The sequence below is a fragment of the Pseudophryne corroboree genome, chromosome 3 (genome assembly GCF_028390025.1).
Source record: "Pseudophryne corroboree isolate aPseCor3 chromosome 3, aPseCor3.hap2, whole genome shotgun sequence".
NCBI lineage: Eukaryota > Metazoa > Chordata > Amphibia > Anura > Myobatrachidae > Pseudophryne > Pseudophryne corroboree.
Window position 1 is genome coordinate 217,064,127 of NC_086446.1, and position 15,711 is coordinate 217,079,837.

General features: G+C 42.6%; 1 protein-coding gene across 2 annotated transcripts in view; it reads right to left on the minus strand.

Annotated features, from left to right (window-relative positions):
* Positions 1–15,711, minus strand: part of GRID1 (glutamate ionotropic receptor delta type subunit 1) — a 1,444,362-nt gene that overhangs the window by 277,603 nt on the left and 1,151,048 nt on the right. For both annotated transcript variants that reach the window (XM_063958815.1, XM_063958816.1), the window contains exons 7-8: positions 12,912–13,073; positions 9,690–9,809 (exon numbers count right to left, since the gene is read on the minus strand). In XM_063958815.1, coding sequence (XP_063814885.1) covers positions 9,690–9,809; positions 12,912–13,073 — 282 coding nt within the window. The remainder of the gene's footprint in view (positions 1–9,689; positions 9,810–12,911; positions 13,074–15,711) is intronic.

A 15,711-nucleotide genomic window follows, 5' to 3' on the forward strand; every position in this document is an offset into this window, starting at 1 on the left:
TTCAGGCATATAAAGATGGGGTCCATCACCTAGACCACATGCAAAATCTCTGCCAGTGGTGAGCGGAGGTAAGCAGACAGTGCATCCACTCACACACATTCATCCCTCTGGAGCTTCCACCGAGAAGGCAGGCGCCTCCACAAATACATACAGACTGCAAATAACAAGTGATGCTATGCTGGAATATTAGACTACATTTGTATTTGTATTTATAGGTTGATTTTTTGTTTTATAAATCTGCATTTATTACTCATTTTTTTTTAATTTATTATACGAACTGCATATGTGTTAAGGTTTATTTTAAGTGTCTGTCACTGTCTATGTATAAATGTTCAGTATAAGTACTAAACTTGTGGCCCAGACATGACCTATAGTCAGCGGTGTGACATCATACTGTAGGTAGTGGGATTATTTACTAGGTGGTAGCAGCCAAAATCTTACCTAGGACACGAAATTGGTTAGGGTCGGATCTATTCTCAAACAATAGGTGTTGTCTACAGAAAAAATAGCTACAGCATCTTCATGTAATATTTAAGTTAATTATAAACTCTTTCAAGTACACATCAGAAAAGTAGGTCCCTCTTATAAATATATAATACTGATTAGCTTTAGTACCCGGCCTTGCACATGCAAGTTTGTACCAAACTTGTTTAGAATTAAATTAAATTAAAAGGGGATTTTTTTATGTAGACATCTAAGTAGCATATAAACTAATATTCTGAAGAACAAAAACAATAGTTGTGAAGTTCACCTTTTTTACTGTGAAAATCTGAAAGAATTTAAAAGGCATTTGCCTAAACTGGCGTCCACCATCACTGCATAGTAATGGCTGTTTCAGCACTACAGATCTTCTTTTTATGTGCTCTGCATAGATGGGTCAGATCCATGTGTGCACACTGGAGTTGGTACACCAGTACCTCCAAAAGTGAATATTAACAGTAGTGATGTGCACCGGACATTTTTCGGGTTTTGTGTTTTGGTTTTGGGTTCGGTTCCGCAGCCGTGTTTTGGGTTCGAACGCGTTTTGGCAAAACCTCACCGAATTTTTTTTGTCGGATTCGGGTGTGTTTTGGATTCGGGTGTTTTTTTCAAAAAACCCTTAAAAACAGCTTAAATCATAGAATTTGGGGGTCATTTTGATCCCAAAGTATTATAAACCTCAATAACCATAATTTCCACTCATTTTCAGTCTATTCTGAACACCTCACACCTCACAATATTATTTTTAGTCCTAAAATTTGCACCGAGGTCGCTGGATGACTAAGCTCAGCGACCCAAGTGGCCAACACAAACACCTGGCCCATCTAGGAGTGGCACTGCAGTGTCACGCAGGATGGCCCTTCCAAAAAACACTCCCCAAACAGCACATGACGCAAAGAAAAAAAGAGGTGCAATGAGGTAGCTGTGTGACTAAGCTCAGCGACCCAAGTGGCCGACACAAACACCTGGCCCATCTGGGAGTGGCACTGCAGTGTCAGGCAGGATGGTCCTTCTAAAAAATACTCCCCAAACAGCACATGATGCAAAGAAAAAAAGAGGCGCAATGAGGTAGCTGTGTGAGTAAGCTAAGCGACCCTAGTGGCCGACACAAACACCTGGCCCATCTAGGAGTGGCACTGCAGTGTCACGCAGGCTGGCCCTTCCAAAAAACACTCCCCAAACAGCACATGACGCAAAGAAAAATGAAAGAAAAAAGAGGTGCAAGATGGAATTGTCCTTGGGCCCTCCCACCCACCCTTATGTTGTATAAACAGGACATGCACACTTTAACCAACCCATCATTTCAGTGACAGGGTCTGCCACACGACTGTGACTGAAATGACGGGTTGGTTTGGACACCCACCAAAAAAGAAGCAATTAATCTCTCCTTGCACAAACTGGCTCTACAGAGGCAAGATGTCCACCTCATCATCATCCTCCGATATATCACCGTGTACATCCCCCTCCTCACAGATTATCAATTCGTCCCCACTGGAATCCACCATCTCAGCTCCCTGTGTACTTTGTGGAGGCAATTGCTGCTGGTGAATGTCTCCACGGAGGAATTGATTATAATTCATTTTAATGAACATCTTCTCCACATTTTCTGGATGTAACCTCGTACGCCGATTGCTGACAAGGTGAGCGGCGGCACTAAACACTCTTTCGGAGTACACACTTGTGGGAGGGCAACTTAGGTAGAAAAAAGCCAGTTTGTGCAAGGGCCTCCAAATTGCCTCTTTTTCCTGCCAGTATAAGTACGGACTGTCTAACGTGCCTACTTGGATGCGGTCACTCATATAATCCTCCACCATTCTTTCAATGGGGAGAGAATCATATGCAGTGACAGTAGACGACATGTCCGTAATCGTTGGCAGGTCCTTCAGTCCGGACCAGATGTCAGCATCAGCAGTCGCTCCAGACTGCCCTGCATCACCGCCAGTGGGTGGGCTCGGAATTCTGAGCCTTTTCCTCGCACCCCCAGTTGCGGGAGAATGTGAAGGAGGAGATGTTGACAGGTCGCGTTCCGCTTGACTTGACAATTTTCTCACCAGCAGTTCTTTGAACCCCTGCAGACTTGTGTCTGCCGGAAAGAGAGATCCAAGGTAGGTTTTAAATCTAGGATCGAGCACGGTGGCCAAAATGTAGTGCTCTGATTTCAACAGATTGACCACCCGTGAATCCTTGTTAAGCGAATTAAGGGCTCCATCCACAAGTCCCACATGCCTAGCGGAATCGCTCTGTGTTAGCTCCTCCTTCAATGTCTCCAGCTTCTTCTGCAAAAGCCTGATGAGGGGAATGACCTGACTCAGGCTGGCAGTGTCTGAACTGACTTCACGTGTGGCAAGTTCAAAAGGTTGCAGAACCTTGCACAACGTTAAAATCATTCTCCACTGCGCTTGAGACAGGTGCATTCCACCTCCTATATCGTGCTCAGTTGTATAGGCTTGAATGGCCTTTTGCTGCTCCTCCAACCTCTGAAGCATATAGAGGGTTGAATTCCACCTCGTTACCACTTCTTGCTTCAGATGATGGCAGGGCAGGTTCAGGCGTTTTTGGTGGTGCTCCAGTCTTCTGTACGTGGTGCCTGTAGGCCGAAAGTGTGCCGCAATTCTTCTGGCCACCGACAGCATCTCTTGCACGCCCCTCTCGTTTTTTAAATAATTCTGCACCACCAAATTCAAGGTATGTGCAAAACATGGGACGTGCTGGAATTTGCCCATATTTAATGCACACACAATATTGCTGGCGTTGTCCGATGCCACAAATCCACAGGAGAGTCCAATTGGGGTAAGCCATTCTGCGATGATCTTCCTCAGTTGCCGTAAGAGGTTTTTAGCTGTGTGCATATTCTGGAAAGCGGTGATACAAAGCGTAGCCTGCCTAGGAAAGAGTTGGCGTTTGCGAGATGCTGCTACTGGTGCCGCCGCTGCTGTTCTTGCGGCGGGAGTCCATACATCTACCCAGTGGGCTGTCACAGTCATATAGTCCTGAGTCTGCCCTGCTCCACTTGTCCACATGTCCGTGGTTAAGTGGACATTGGGTACAACTGCATTTTTTAGGACACTGGTGAGTCTTTTTCTGAGGTCTGTGTACATTTTCGGTATCGCCTGCCTAGAAAAATGGAACCTAGATGGTATTTGGTACCGGGGACACAGTACCTCAAACAAGTCTATAGTTGGCTCTGCAGTAATGAAGGATACCGGAACCACGTTTCTCACCACCCAGGATGCCAAGGCCTCAGTTATCCGCTTTGCAGCAGGATGACTGCTGTGATATTTCATCTTCCTCGCAAAGGACTGTTGGACAGTCAATTGCTTGGTGGAAGTAGTAAAAGTGGTCTTACGACTTCCCCACTGGGATGACCATCGACTCCCAGCAGCAACAACAGCAGCGCCAGCAGCAGTAGGCGTTACACGCAAGGATGCATCGGAGGAATCCCAGGCAGGAGAGGACTCGTCATAATTGCCAGTGACATGGCCTGCAGGACTATTGGCATTCCTGGGGAAGGAGGAAATTGACACTGAGGGAGTTGGTGGGGTGGTTTGCGTGAGCTTGGTTACAAGAGGAAGGGATTTACTGGTCAGTGGACTGCTTCCGCTGTCGCCCAAAGTTTTTGAACTTGTCACTGACTTATGATGAATGCGCTGCAGGTGACGTATAAGGGAGGATGTTCCGAGGTGGTTAACGTCCTTACCCCTACTTATTACAGCTTGACAAAGGCAACACACGGCTTGACAAATGTTGTCCGCATTTCTGTTGAAATACTTCCACACCGAAGAGCTGATTTTTTTGGTATTTTCACCAGGCATGTCAATGGCCATATTCCTCCCACGGACAACAGGTGTCTCCCCGGGTGCCTGACTTAAACAAACCACCTCACCATCAGAATCCTCCTGGTCAATTTCCTCCCCAGCGCCAGCAACACCCATATCCTCCTCATCCTGGTGTACTTCAACACTGACATCTTCAATCTGACTATCAGGAACTGGACTGCGGGTGCTCCTTCCAGCACTTGCAGGGGGCGTGCAAATGGTGGAAGGCGCATGCTCTTCACGTCCAGTGTTGGTAAGGTCAGGCATCGCAACCGACACAATTGGACTCTCCTTGTGGATTTGTGATTTCGAAGAACGCACAGTTCTTTGCTGTGCTTTTGCCAGCTTAAGTCTTTTCATTTTTCTAGCGAGAGGCTGAGTGCTTCCATCCTCATGTGAAGCTGAACCACTAGCCATGAACATAGGCCAGGGCCTCAGCCGTTCCTTGCCACTCCGTGTGGTAAATGGCATATTGGCAAGTTTACGCTTCTCCTCTGACGATTTTATTTTAGATTTTTGAGTCCTTTTTTTACTGATATTTTGTGTTTTGGATTTTACATGCTCTGTACTATGACATTGGGCATCGGCCCTGGCAGACGACGTTGATGGCATTTCATCGTCTCGGCCATGACTAGTGGCAGCAGCTTTAGCACGAGGTGGAAGTCGATCTTGATCTTTCCCTATTTTTGGAACCTCAACATTTTTGTTCTCCATATTTTAATAGGCACAACTAAAAGGCACCTAAGGTAAACAATGGAGATGGATGGATACTAGTATACTTATGGATGACGAGTGACTGCCGACACAGAGGTAGCTACAGCCGTGGACTACCGTACTGTGTCTGCTAGTAAAGACTGGATGATAATGATATAAAAAATATATATATATATCACTACTGCAGGACAGGTATATATTATATAATGACGGACCTGCTGGACACTGTCAGCAGACTCCTAAACTACTAGTATGAAGAAGATAGAAAAAAAAAAAACCACCACAGGTAGGTATACAATTATGGACGAGCACTGCCGACACAGAGGTAGCTACAGCCGTGGACTACCGTACTGCGTCTGCTAGTATAGACTGGATGATAATGATATAAAAAATATATATATATCACTACTGCAGGACAGGTATATATTATATAATGACGGACCTGCTGGACACTGTCAGCAGACTCCTAAACTACTAGTATGAAGAAGATAGAAAAAAAACCCACCACAGGTAGGTATACAATTATGGACGAGCGACTGCCGACACAGAGGTAGCTACAGCCGTGGACTACCGTACTGCGTCTGCTAGTATAGACTGGATGATAATGATATAAAAAATATATATATATATATCACTACTGCAGGACAGGTATATATTATATAATGATGGACCTGCTGGACACTGTCAGCAGACTCCTAAACTACTAGTATGAAGAAGAAAGAAAAAAAAAAAACCGCCACAGGTAGGTATACAATTATGGACGAGCACTGCCGACACAGAGGTAGGTACAGCCGTGGACTACCGTACTGCGTCTGCTAGTATAGACTGGATGATAATGATATAAAAAATATATATATATCACTACTGCAGGACAGGTATATATTATATAATGACGGACCTGCTGGACACTGTCAGCAGACTCCTAAACTACTAGTATGAAGAAGATAGAAAAAAAAAACCCACCACAGGTAGGTATACAATTATGGACGAGCGACTGCCGACACAGAGGTAGCTACAGCCGTGGACTACCGTACTGCGTCTGCTAGTATAGACTGGATGATAATGATATAAAAAATATATATATATATCACTACTGCAGGACAGGTATATATTATATAATGACGGACCTGCTGGACACTGTCAGCAGACTCCTAAACTACTAGTATGAAGAAGATAGAAAAAAAAAAACCACCACAGGTAGGTATACAATTATGGACGAGCACTGCCGACACAGAGGTAGCTACAGCCGTGGACTACCGTACTGCGTCTGCTAGTATAGACTGGATGATAATGATATAAAAAATGTATATATATCACTACTGCAGGTATATATTATAATATAATGAATGACGGACCTGCTGGACACTGTCTGTCAGCAGAATGCGTTTATAGAATAAAAAAAAAAAACACCACACGAGTGTTTAACTTTTTCAGGCAGACAATATACTGGTGGTCACTGGTCAGTCACACTGGCAGCAAAAGTGTGCACTGTTATGTACTCCTGCTATAACTGCTCCCCAGTCTCCCCCACAATTAAGCTGTGTGAGCAGTGAGCACTCAGCACAGTCAGATATACATAGATGATATTATCAATCATGCAGCACACTGAGGCTGAGCACAGATATGGTATGTGACTGTGTATCGTTTTTTTTCAGGCAGAGAACGGATTTTAAATAATAAATAAAACTGGTGGTCACTAGTATAACTATCAGCAAAACTCTGCACTCTCTGAGTACTCCAGTCCTAATGCTCCCCAAAATTACTAAAATTAAATTACTAGTAAATCAAGTGTCTCACTCTCTATCTAAACGGAGAGGACGCCAGCCACGTCCTCTCCCTATCAATCTCAATGCACGTGTGAAAATGGCGGCGATGCGCGGCTCCTTATATAGAATCCGAGTCTCGCGATAGAATACGAGCCTCGCGAGAATCCGACAGCGGGATGATGACGTTCGGGCGCGCTCGGGTTAACCGAGCAAGGCGGGAAGATCCGAGTCTGCCTCGGACCCGTGTAAAAAGGCTGAAGCTCGGGGGGGTTTGGATTCCGAGGAACCGAACCCGCTCATCTCTAATTAACAGTGAGCCTAGATAGAAGAATAGTGTTTTCCTGCAGCTGCAAGTACTCTGCCAGATGCCAGTGCTAAGGAGCTCAAATCCCTATTATTTGCTGTGCATGGTAGGTTCCAGGCCACGCATGAGCATTGTAGTTGGAACACCAGTACTTAAAAAATAGGAATGCGAGTGGGAAAACACTATGATGTAGCCCGGCCTCTAAACTCTTGTTATGCCAATTGTCAAGTCAGTCAATTTTAAAGGATTGGCAATAATTTAGCAACAAACGTACTTTTTATTTTTATACTGTATATTAATAGGGATGTATTCCTTTTACATTAAGATGAGTAGCCAATATTGGCTATGTTACGTAATGGTGTGCTATTGCTGCTGGTCTTTGAAAGGACCAGGATGGGACCGAAGTCAACAGACACTGGGTGGTAACATTAAACAAGTAACTTTTCAACTGCATATTGGAGTTAGTGCTCTTAGAATTTGAATTTTGGATTATTAACTGCCATGGACTCTGGAATCATGGCATTTAAGGAAACACCATAACTGTTGGATAGAAGGATTGTGCATTTATTTGAATATTTTGTGTGTGTGTGTATATATATATATATATATATATATACACACACACACACACACACACACACACACACACACACACACTAGAAAATGACTTTTTGTGGTACAGCAACATTTATTCTGTATGTGCATCTATACTGTATATTTAAATAAATTGTTTATATATATACATATATACATATTTAGCTATGTAATACTGTACATATCCAATAAATTTTCTGCACTATATAACAAACTGTGTATATGTATATATATATATATGCATCTGTATCCAGCCATGCCATGATGCGTATTCATCACGGTAGGTGACTCGCAACTTTCTTTCCCGGCTGTACATGTGCGCTGGCACTTGTGATTCATGTGATTCATATGCATTGTATAGTAAAGTCACTAAGCCTAGTGGGGCTTAGCATTGCTGCGATGCATGTGCCCATGTGTAAGCATCACAGCAGTGCTGGAAGAGGACACACCTGTATATATGAGGTGTGGCTGTTAAATAACAGGAATAATGCTATTTTTTTAACTTTAAATTATGCTCATTTTAACTCCACTATCCTTCTATGTACTCCCCTTCTGCATCCGCACAAGGTTGCGTTCTTATTTAACATTGGACAAAGCCGTGCTGTTGCTTATTATCTGTCTGCTGTCTCAAAAGCTCTGTTGTTTTCTTCTTTACCTCAGCAACTGATACAAAATGGGTTCCCTAGAGTACAGATTTTATTTTATGGAAAAGACAGAAGTTACAGGGTGCTACGTAGGTCTGGTGAGTATGGGGGATGTTCTAGCACTGCAATCTGTTTCTCAGCCAAAAACTGCTTCACAGAAAGAACTGTTAGGGCTGGTACATTGTTCTGATGGAGTATGAAACTATTTTTCCAAAACTCTGGCCTCTTTCTTCTGATTCTTTCCTGCAAAGTTTTTAGAACATATTTTTAGTAATGGTGATTCACTGTTGTGCTTTCTGGTAACAAGTCTGCAAAAATAACACCGATCTCAAAGAAACAATTAACATGGCTTTGCATTTGGATTTGCTCTGACGTGCTTTCTTAATTCTTGACGATGGTAGTGTTTTGCAGTACATGGAGTGGCATTTTAGAAACAGTAGCGGATCTTGCCACAGGCAAGCAGGACTTTTGCCCGGGGCGCCGCCTTCCGGAGGGCGCGGCGCCATCCGGAGGGCACCGCACCAGGGCAAGATCCGCTGCTGCTGTGTGCCCCCCGCTGCCTGCCTGCCTGCTGCCGCTGGCCGCTGTGAAGGGAAACTAGATGCATACGCGTCTAGTTTCCCTTCGTGGAGAGGTCCTTTACTGTGCGGTGCGCGATGACGTCATCGCGCACCGCACAGCAAAGGTCCTCCCCACGAAGGGAACTAGATGCTATGCGTCTAGTTTCCCTTCGTGGAGAGGACCTTTGCTGTGCGTGCACGATGACGTCATCGCGCACCGCACATCATTTCAGTCTGTACAGGGGGCGTAAATGACCACGCCCCCTGTACGAAGCCACGCCCCATATTGCCGCCAGGGGCGCTCAGAGCGCCAGTACTGGCCCTGTTTAGAAAGTAGGATGGCGGATGTCTGTTACAACATGTTTTAGGTCATTGACTAAACTGTAAGCATGGTGGGGAACTTTGTACAGTTTGTCTGAGTTGCAGTGCATTGAATTATTGGTCTCGCTTGCAAAAAGCGGTTATTTTTTATTTTATTGTCATAATATTTTTAGTCTATATAATGCCTGATATTGATATTTTTACAATTAGAAATCAAGTTTGGATTTATAGTAAACAAAAATTTTTGTGTAGTAGCCCAATCTTGCACATACTGTTTAGAAAAAAATGCAGGTGTATCAGTGTTTTCAAATCTCAATATCTAAACTGTATTTTTATTATTTTTCTGTTATAAGAGATGATGCTTGTTCAGTAACTTTCCGATTATGAAATATTTTTCTGTCAGTATGATTCAAGATTGTAGCTTCCAGAAATGCTGCTTAAATTACATTAAAACCTACTTTTAAGTAAAGATAATGTAATATGTTATTTACCCGCCGCACATCTTTGCCAAATGTCTCGCTGTAACTGGTTCCAAGAATTTCAAACTGTACATGAGGATTGGAGCCATCCTCCCTGAACTCCATAATCCCAGTTAATCCTGTTATGCGACCCTGAAGAAATAGGATTTACAAAAATATTAGAGGCAGCATTTTTGGTATATTGAAATGTAATTATCTGCATAACAAAGTTTATGAACTGTGGCCTTGCTTCCATAAATCCTGTGAAAACATAATTTAATTAGCAAAGCACGTATTACAGAGCCATAAAAAAATAAGAGCAAAAACTGTTGTGTGTGAAAGGAGCTACTACTGTACCCCGGCAACCAAAAACATATTTTAGAGATGTAAACTATTAAATAACCTGAATGGAAATTGTATTCATTGTTTTTACTATTACAATAACATTGCTTTCATTCTTCAAAATATAAATTATGACAACAATGATTGATTAAGGTTTACAATGTGACAATATAGGGAAAATTATAATGTAATAAGATAAACACCACATGTGAATGTATAACATTTTTAAAAAAGTTAGATAAATTATTATAGGACTTCTCTGTATTAGAATGTGAGTTTAGAGTAACACAGAGCACATATTCCTTTTTGTTCCATGCAGGTCCCATGAATGTGCAAGCTAAAAATATGAGGACATTGAAGAAAGACCACTGCCATGACAGCAGAAAAGAGGTTCCAATAAATCTGAATGAGCTCAAAGTGGTTTCCTCAAGGTTGGCTATAAAAAAAAACTAGTATCATATGGTATTATATTACCTGTGTTATATCCAGCTATTATAAAGTGATTGTTTTAACACTTTCTTAAATCATCAAAGCACTAAAGCTCTTTTTGTGATTTGTTTTGTAAAATAAGCTGCATTTAATAAACTAAGCATTTTTATTAGGCTATTTACCTAGGTGTGAGAATATTCTCCCATTTATACTGTACTGGATAGCTTTAAGCAGCTCTCTGGGTGCTGACCTGGTGCAGGGGTTATCTCTAGGTATGCTCTCCAACGGTCACCGAAAGCTGGGTATCAGGTGTTTAACCAAATAAAAGTTAAGCCAGTCTGATGTCCACGTGGACAAGGAACATTGTCAGTTTTGTTTTCCTCTAATGCCAAATTGTCTTATTATTGATAACACATGATGCCAGGCACCTGTCAGGTGCCGCATGTAGAAATGCTATCCTGACAGGTTACCAGGAATTCCAATGAGGAAATACACATTAGACTTAAAAACATCTCAACTCATAAAGCAGAGAGAAGTAATCATGCAACGTGTGGATTACAGCCCCCTGTGCTTACTGCTCATTGTTCAACTCTGGATCTCAGTAGACATAGATCCGGGAATACCTAGAACAGGACGTTACCGGAAAGAAAAGAGAATGGATCCTGATGTATTGTCCTTGACAATTGGAACGGCTAGTTTACCAATGGGAGGACGTTTTTCAAAACTGCACCGTGGGGGTTAAAACACTGTGACATACTAGATTCAGTATTATTCTGGGGGGCCAACTAAGAGGTGATTGTTTGTCAGATGTTGACTATATTGCTGTTTTAATCTGTGGAATAACTTTAAACCTACGGCTCTGTAAAGAAACTCCTACTTTATCAAGCCTGATTTTTGGCATTTTTGGCATTCAATGCCCAGCAACTGGACTCACAGTGCCCTGATCTTGGGACCTGCAACCTCAGTCATGGTAACTCAACTGGCATTTGTAAACATGTGGTTAGTAGGTTCAGAGAGTAACCTCTAGTTAAATAAAGTACATTATGTATTTTTCCAACTATTCTGCTCCAGTGATCTAATGTAGTCCTAGGAGAACAGGGACCTCTTCCTGGCACAGTAGGCTGCCAAGAGAAGACAGTTGGTTAGAGATACTACAAAAGTATTGGTTAAATGCTGGTCTCCTCACTGGTATTTATGTTCCCTCACAATTTTCCCCTTTGCAAATGTGATGACAGCATAGAGAAAAAAGTACTGGTCACATACGCCTTCCAGTCATCACATATGCTTTCCCACCATTCTTCCCTTGTCATATATAACCATCCACCCTCCTTCTGTCCCATATGTTGTAACAAATGATGGAGGCTTGACAATGGGAGGGAATGTAAGAGACACAGTAAGTAGGTGGAGATATTTGGCAAGAGAGAGAGGGAAGGCATGTGAGACAAGAAAAGGTTGGAGTGGGATCTGTACCAAAAAAAAAAATAGTATCAAGGGAAAGAGCATGTTGTGACCCAGTGTCATGATAGAGGTTTATCCAACAGACCCAAATGAGCTTCAGTGCATATAAACATATACATGTGGCTTGGCATGTTGCATAATGTACATTTGACATGTACTGTTGTTGAAAATCACATATATGGTGAGGGCTAATTACACAGGGCACCAAATCATCATAATGCTCCAGTAGGTCAGTATATGCAGTGTAGAAATGGAACAAAATAGGAGGTAGCAGATAGAAATATTATGGTCCATTTTAAAGACATGCTGAAGGTGAAATATTTGTGAGGGAACCTACTAGTAGTAAACTGATATTCTGTCTCTCTGTCAGGGCATTTTTTTTATTTATATAGACTAAGGGGGCAATTCAGAGTTGGACACAGACACACGTCTGTATGCAGTGGCCATGTCCATCTGGTCTGTGCACATGCACTGGCCTCAGTGCACGTGCACGACCCTTTTCCTTGGGGCCGCATCCTGGAGGGCTTTGATAGTGATGGACAGTGATGGACGTTCGGAGGACCAGTGTTTTGCCATTTTGTGGGCATGGTGGGCCAAGCAAGCATATTGGCAGCATTTTCAGATTGGCTGTGTGGCATCACACACAGACACTCAGAAAAAAATGTTGCCAGACCATTAGCAAGCGCAGGCAGGGTCAACCACAAATCGATGGGTCCCCCAAAAAATTCAGATGCATCGTGAGGTGGCACCACACATGCTGTGTGGCCTTGCCTTGTGCTGGGATGCCCCCAGCATGTGAGAAGATGGATGCATCTATTGCTGTGAATGCACTGATCTGCATTCATCCCTGAATGAAGTCCTAATTGTCATGATTGGTAGATATCACATGTATTGATGGTAAAAGTTTTTTAGGTCAGTGATCATTCAATAAATTGTGTTATAGACAAACTAAGTTCTTATTCTTTGCAAAACAAAAATAAAACATTGGTCAACATTGAAATTTAACTTTTTAGTAATTTTTTTAACCTTTTTTATAGTATCCAACATTGATCTTCCACCATTCCAGGGTTTTGTTGATTTTCTCATGCAATTCAAGCTTGCCATACTGTGCCACTTTCTGTCTTCTAATTTTCTATGGAAAGCATTTGCCAACATCATTACACTGTCATAAAGGTATAGGTTGGACACCTGCAAACAATAAAACATGCTTAATTTTCTTTTCAATTAATTTCACTCAGCATTTACTTTTCTCCATACATTTAAAATAGTGCACGCGGAAGGCAAAAATCAGAAACACAATGAGCAGTGATGTACTGTAATAAAAAAAGAAAAATTACATTTCAGTTAGTTTCAGATAAAGAAAGTAAAAAAATGCAGTGTACTGTAGTTAAGCAAGGGGAAAATCAGTTGCACAGAAATAGGTTACAGGAAAAGTATGGTTGCTGCATCACTGGTAAGACCTGCTCTCAAAAACTGAAGGCCCTAATTCCATAAAATGCAAGATTAAACAGAAATGATTCATAGAGAGGCTCTACATACAGTATGTATACTCATGCACTGTTGCTCAAGTCATGCATTTTGTTGAAAATATGTGTCCTATATGCAGACATAAAACCATACCTCCCAACTGTCCCGATTTTTACAGGACAGTCCCATTTTTTTGGGACTGTCCCGCTGTCCCAGCGTCTATTCATGGAAGTCAGAGGAACTGAGGACATGCCAGCAGCTCACAGAGCCCTGGCCATGCCCCCATAGTGATGGAAAATGGGGACATGGCTCACGATCGCAGCAATCCCACGAAGCCATGCCCCCTTTTCTGCAGGCCATGCCCCTTTTTGGGCGCAGATTTGCTGCACCATGGTGTCCCTCCTGGCCACATGCAAAGGTTGGGAGGTATGATAAAAATACTGGAAGGGATATAACTGTAATGTAGGTGTATGCAGACCACTGTGATTTGTGACATTTGTACATCTGTGTGCAACTGAGGCCCTTATTCAGCTTCAGTTGCAGGTTTGCGATTTTAACAAAACTGCAACTAGCTGTGATCGCATGCTGGGCAAGGGCACCGGGCAAGGCCACCCAGCATGCAAATACCCTGCAGCAAAGTGATCGCAATGTAATTGCGATCGCATCGCTGATTTGTGAAAGCCCCCCTCCGCAGCTAGGGCAGACACAGGACAGCCATTTTTTGGGTCGCAGTGGCCGTGTGTGATGTCACGCGGCTGCACCGAACCTGCCCCCATTTCTACCGACATGACAGCCCAACGCCAAGTAGACGCCCCCACAATGCCGCGTTGCCACCCCATTCCACCCCGCAAACGCCTCTGTCTGTCAATCGTATAGGGGCATGCGATCGCAATTCACGGCCCATGCTTGTGCAGTATGGGTCCTGAGCAGGGAGATGCGGTCGCATATCAGTAGCGCTTGCTACTGAATAAGGCCCTGAGTCTGAAATTGTGCAAAAAGAGCTCGGATGTGAATGGTCGCTGCTTTCTTCATAACAAGCTCCACTGTGTTTAAATTGTAACTTTGTATATGTGTGAAACCAGTTTCTCTACGATTAAAGTTGCAGTCTGGCTTCTACAGTACATAGGACCATATTCAGCTTTATTAGCAGTTTTGCCAAGATTGCAAAACTGCTAATGAAAAAATTGCATGCTGAGGGCCACCCAGCATGCAAATGGCTGTCAGACATGCCATTGCAATACAATTGCGATCTCATCGCTGAATTGTGAATGTCCCCCTGCCTGCACCTACCCACCCCTGTTTTACCTGCACCACCCTTGCAATGCCACGTCGCCGCCTCTTCCTGCCCCGCGAATGCCTCTGCAAGTCAATCAGGCAGAGTTGTTCACAATACTTAGATGCAGATGCATCTCCCCGGCCCGTACACATGCAGTAAAGGGTCCTGCACATGCACACTACATCTGGAATGGGGAGAGTGTGATCGCATCGCAGCAGCATATGCTACTGAATAAGGTCCATAGTGTGCATCTTTTTGCTGATTCTACAATGCATATAATACACAAAACTTAAAGAGTATATGGTACACAACTCTTCTCATAGCATCTCAGTTATGCAGGGTGTATTGTGCCATATGGCATATAGGGGGATATTTACTAAGCAGTGATATGAGCGGAGAAGTGAGCCAGTGGAGAAGTTGCCCCATCAACCAATCAGCAGCTCTGTATAATTTTATAGTATTCAAAGTATAGATGATACTTCAGTGCTGATTGGTTGCCATGGGCACTTCTCCACTGGATCACTGCTCCACTCTTGTCACTAATTAGTAAATGTCCCCCATAGACAGTAAGTGTATGAGGACACATCTGTGAAATGTTGTGTGGGATTCTTAACCAATCTTATCTGGAAAGACTTCAAGAGCTGAACATTTACAACTTAGAGGAGACTGGGAACAGGTGATGTGATAGAATCATTCAAATATATCAGAGATTGTAAAAGAATTGACAAACACAAAATCCTCCACTTCCAAATCTTAATTATTTTACATGTTATGTGCCATATTTGTGGATTGTTCGATTTGCATCTTTATATGTAATAGGTCAGTGTTTTTCACATATTGAACATTTTATTTGATATTAATATAGTTGTTAGTGACTATCTACAGAAAATAATGTTACACATAGGTTCAAGTAATACTATTTCTTGTTTTTGTGATACTTTTAGGTGCTGATACATACACAGCTTGTCTACAGTATCAGTTTTTCTATGTGAGCAGCAATAGCTCAAATTTTAATGTGTGTTATTAAGCTTTTAAAACACTCTTTCAGAGAATCACTTTTCTATGGTAAATACACATTAATAT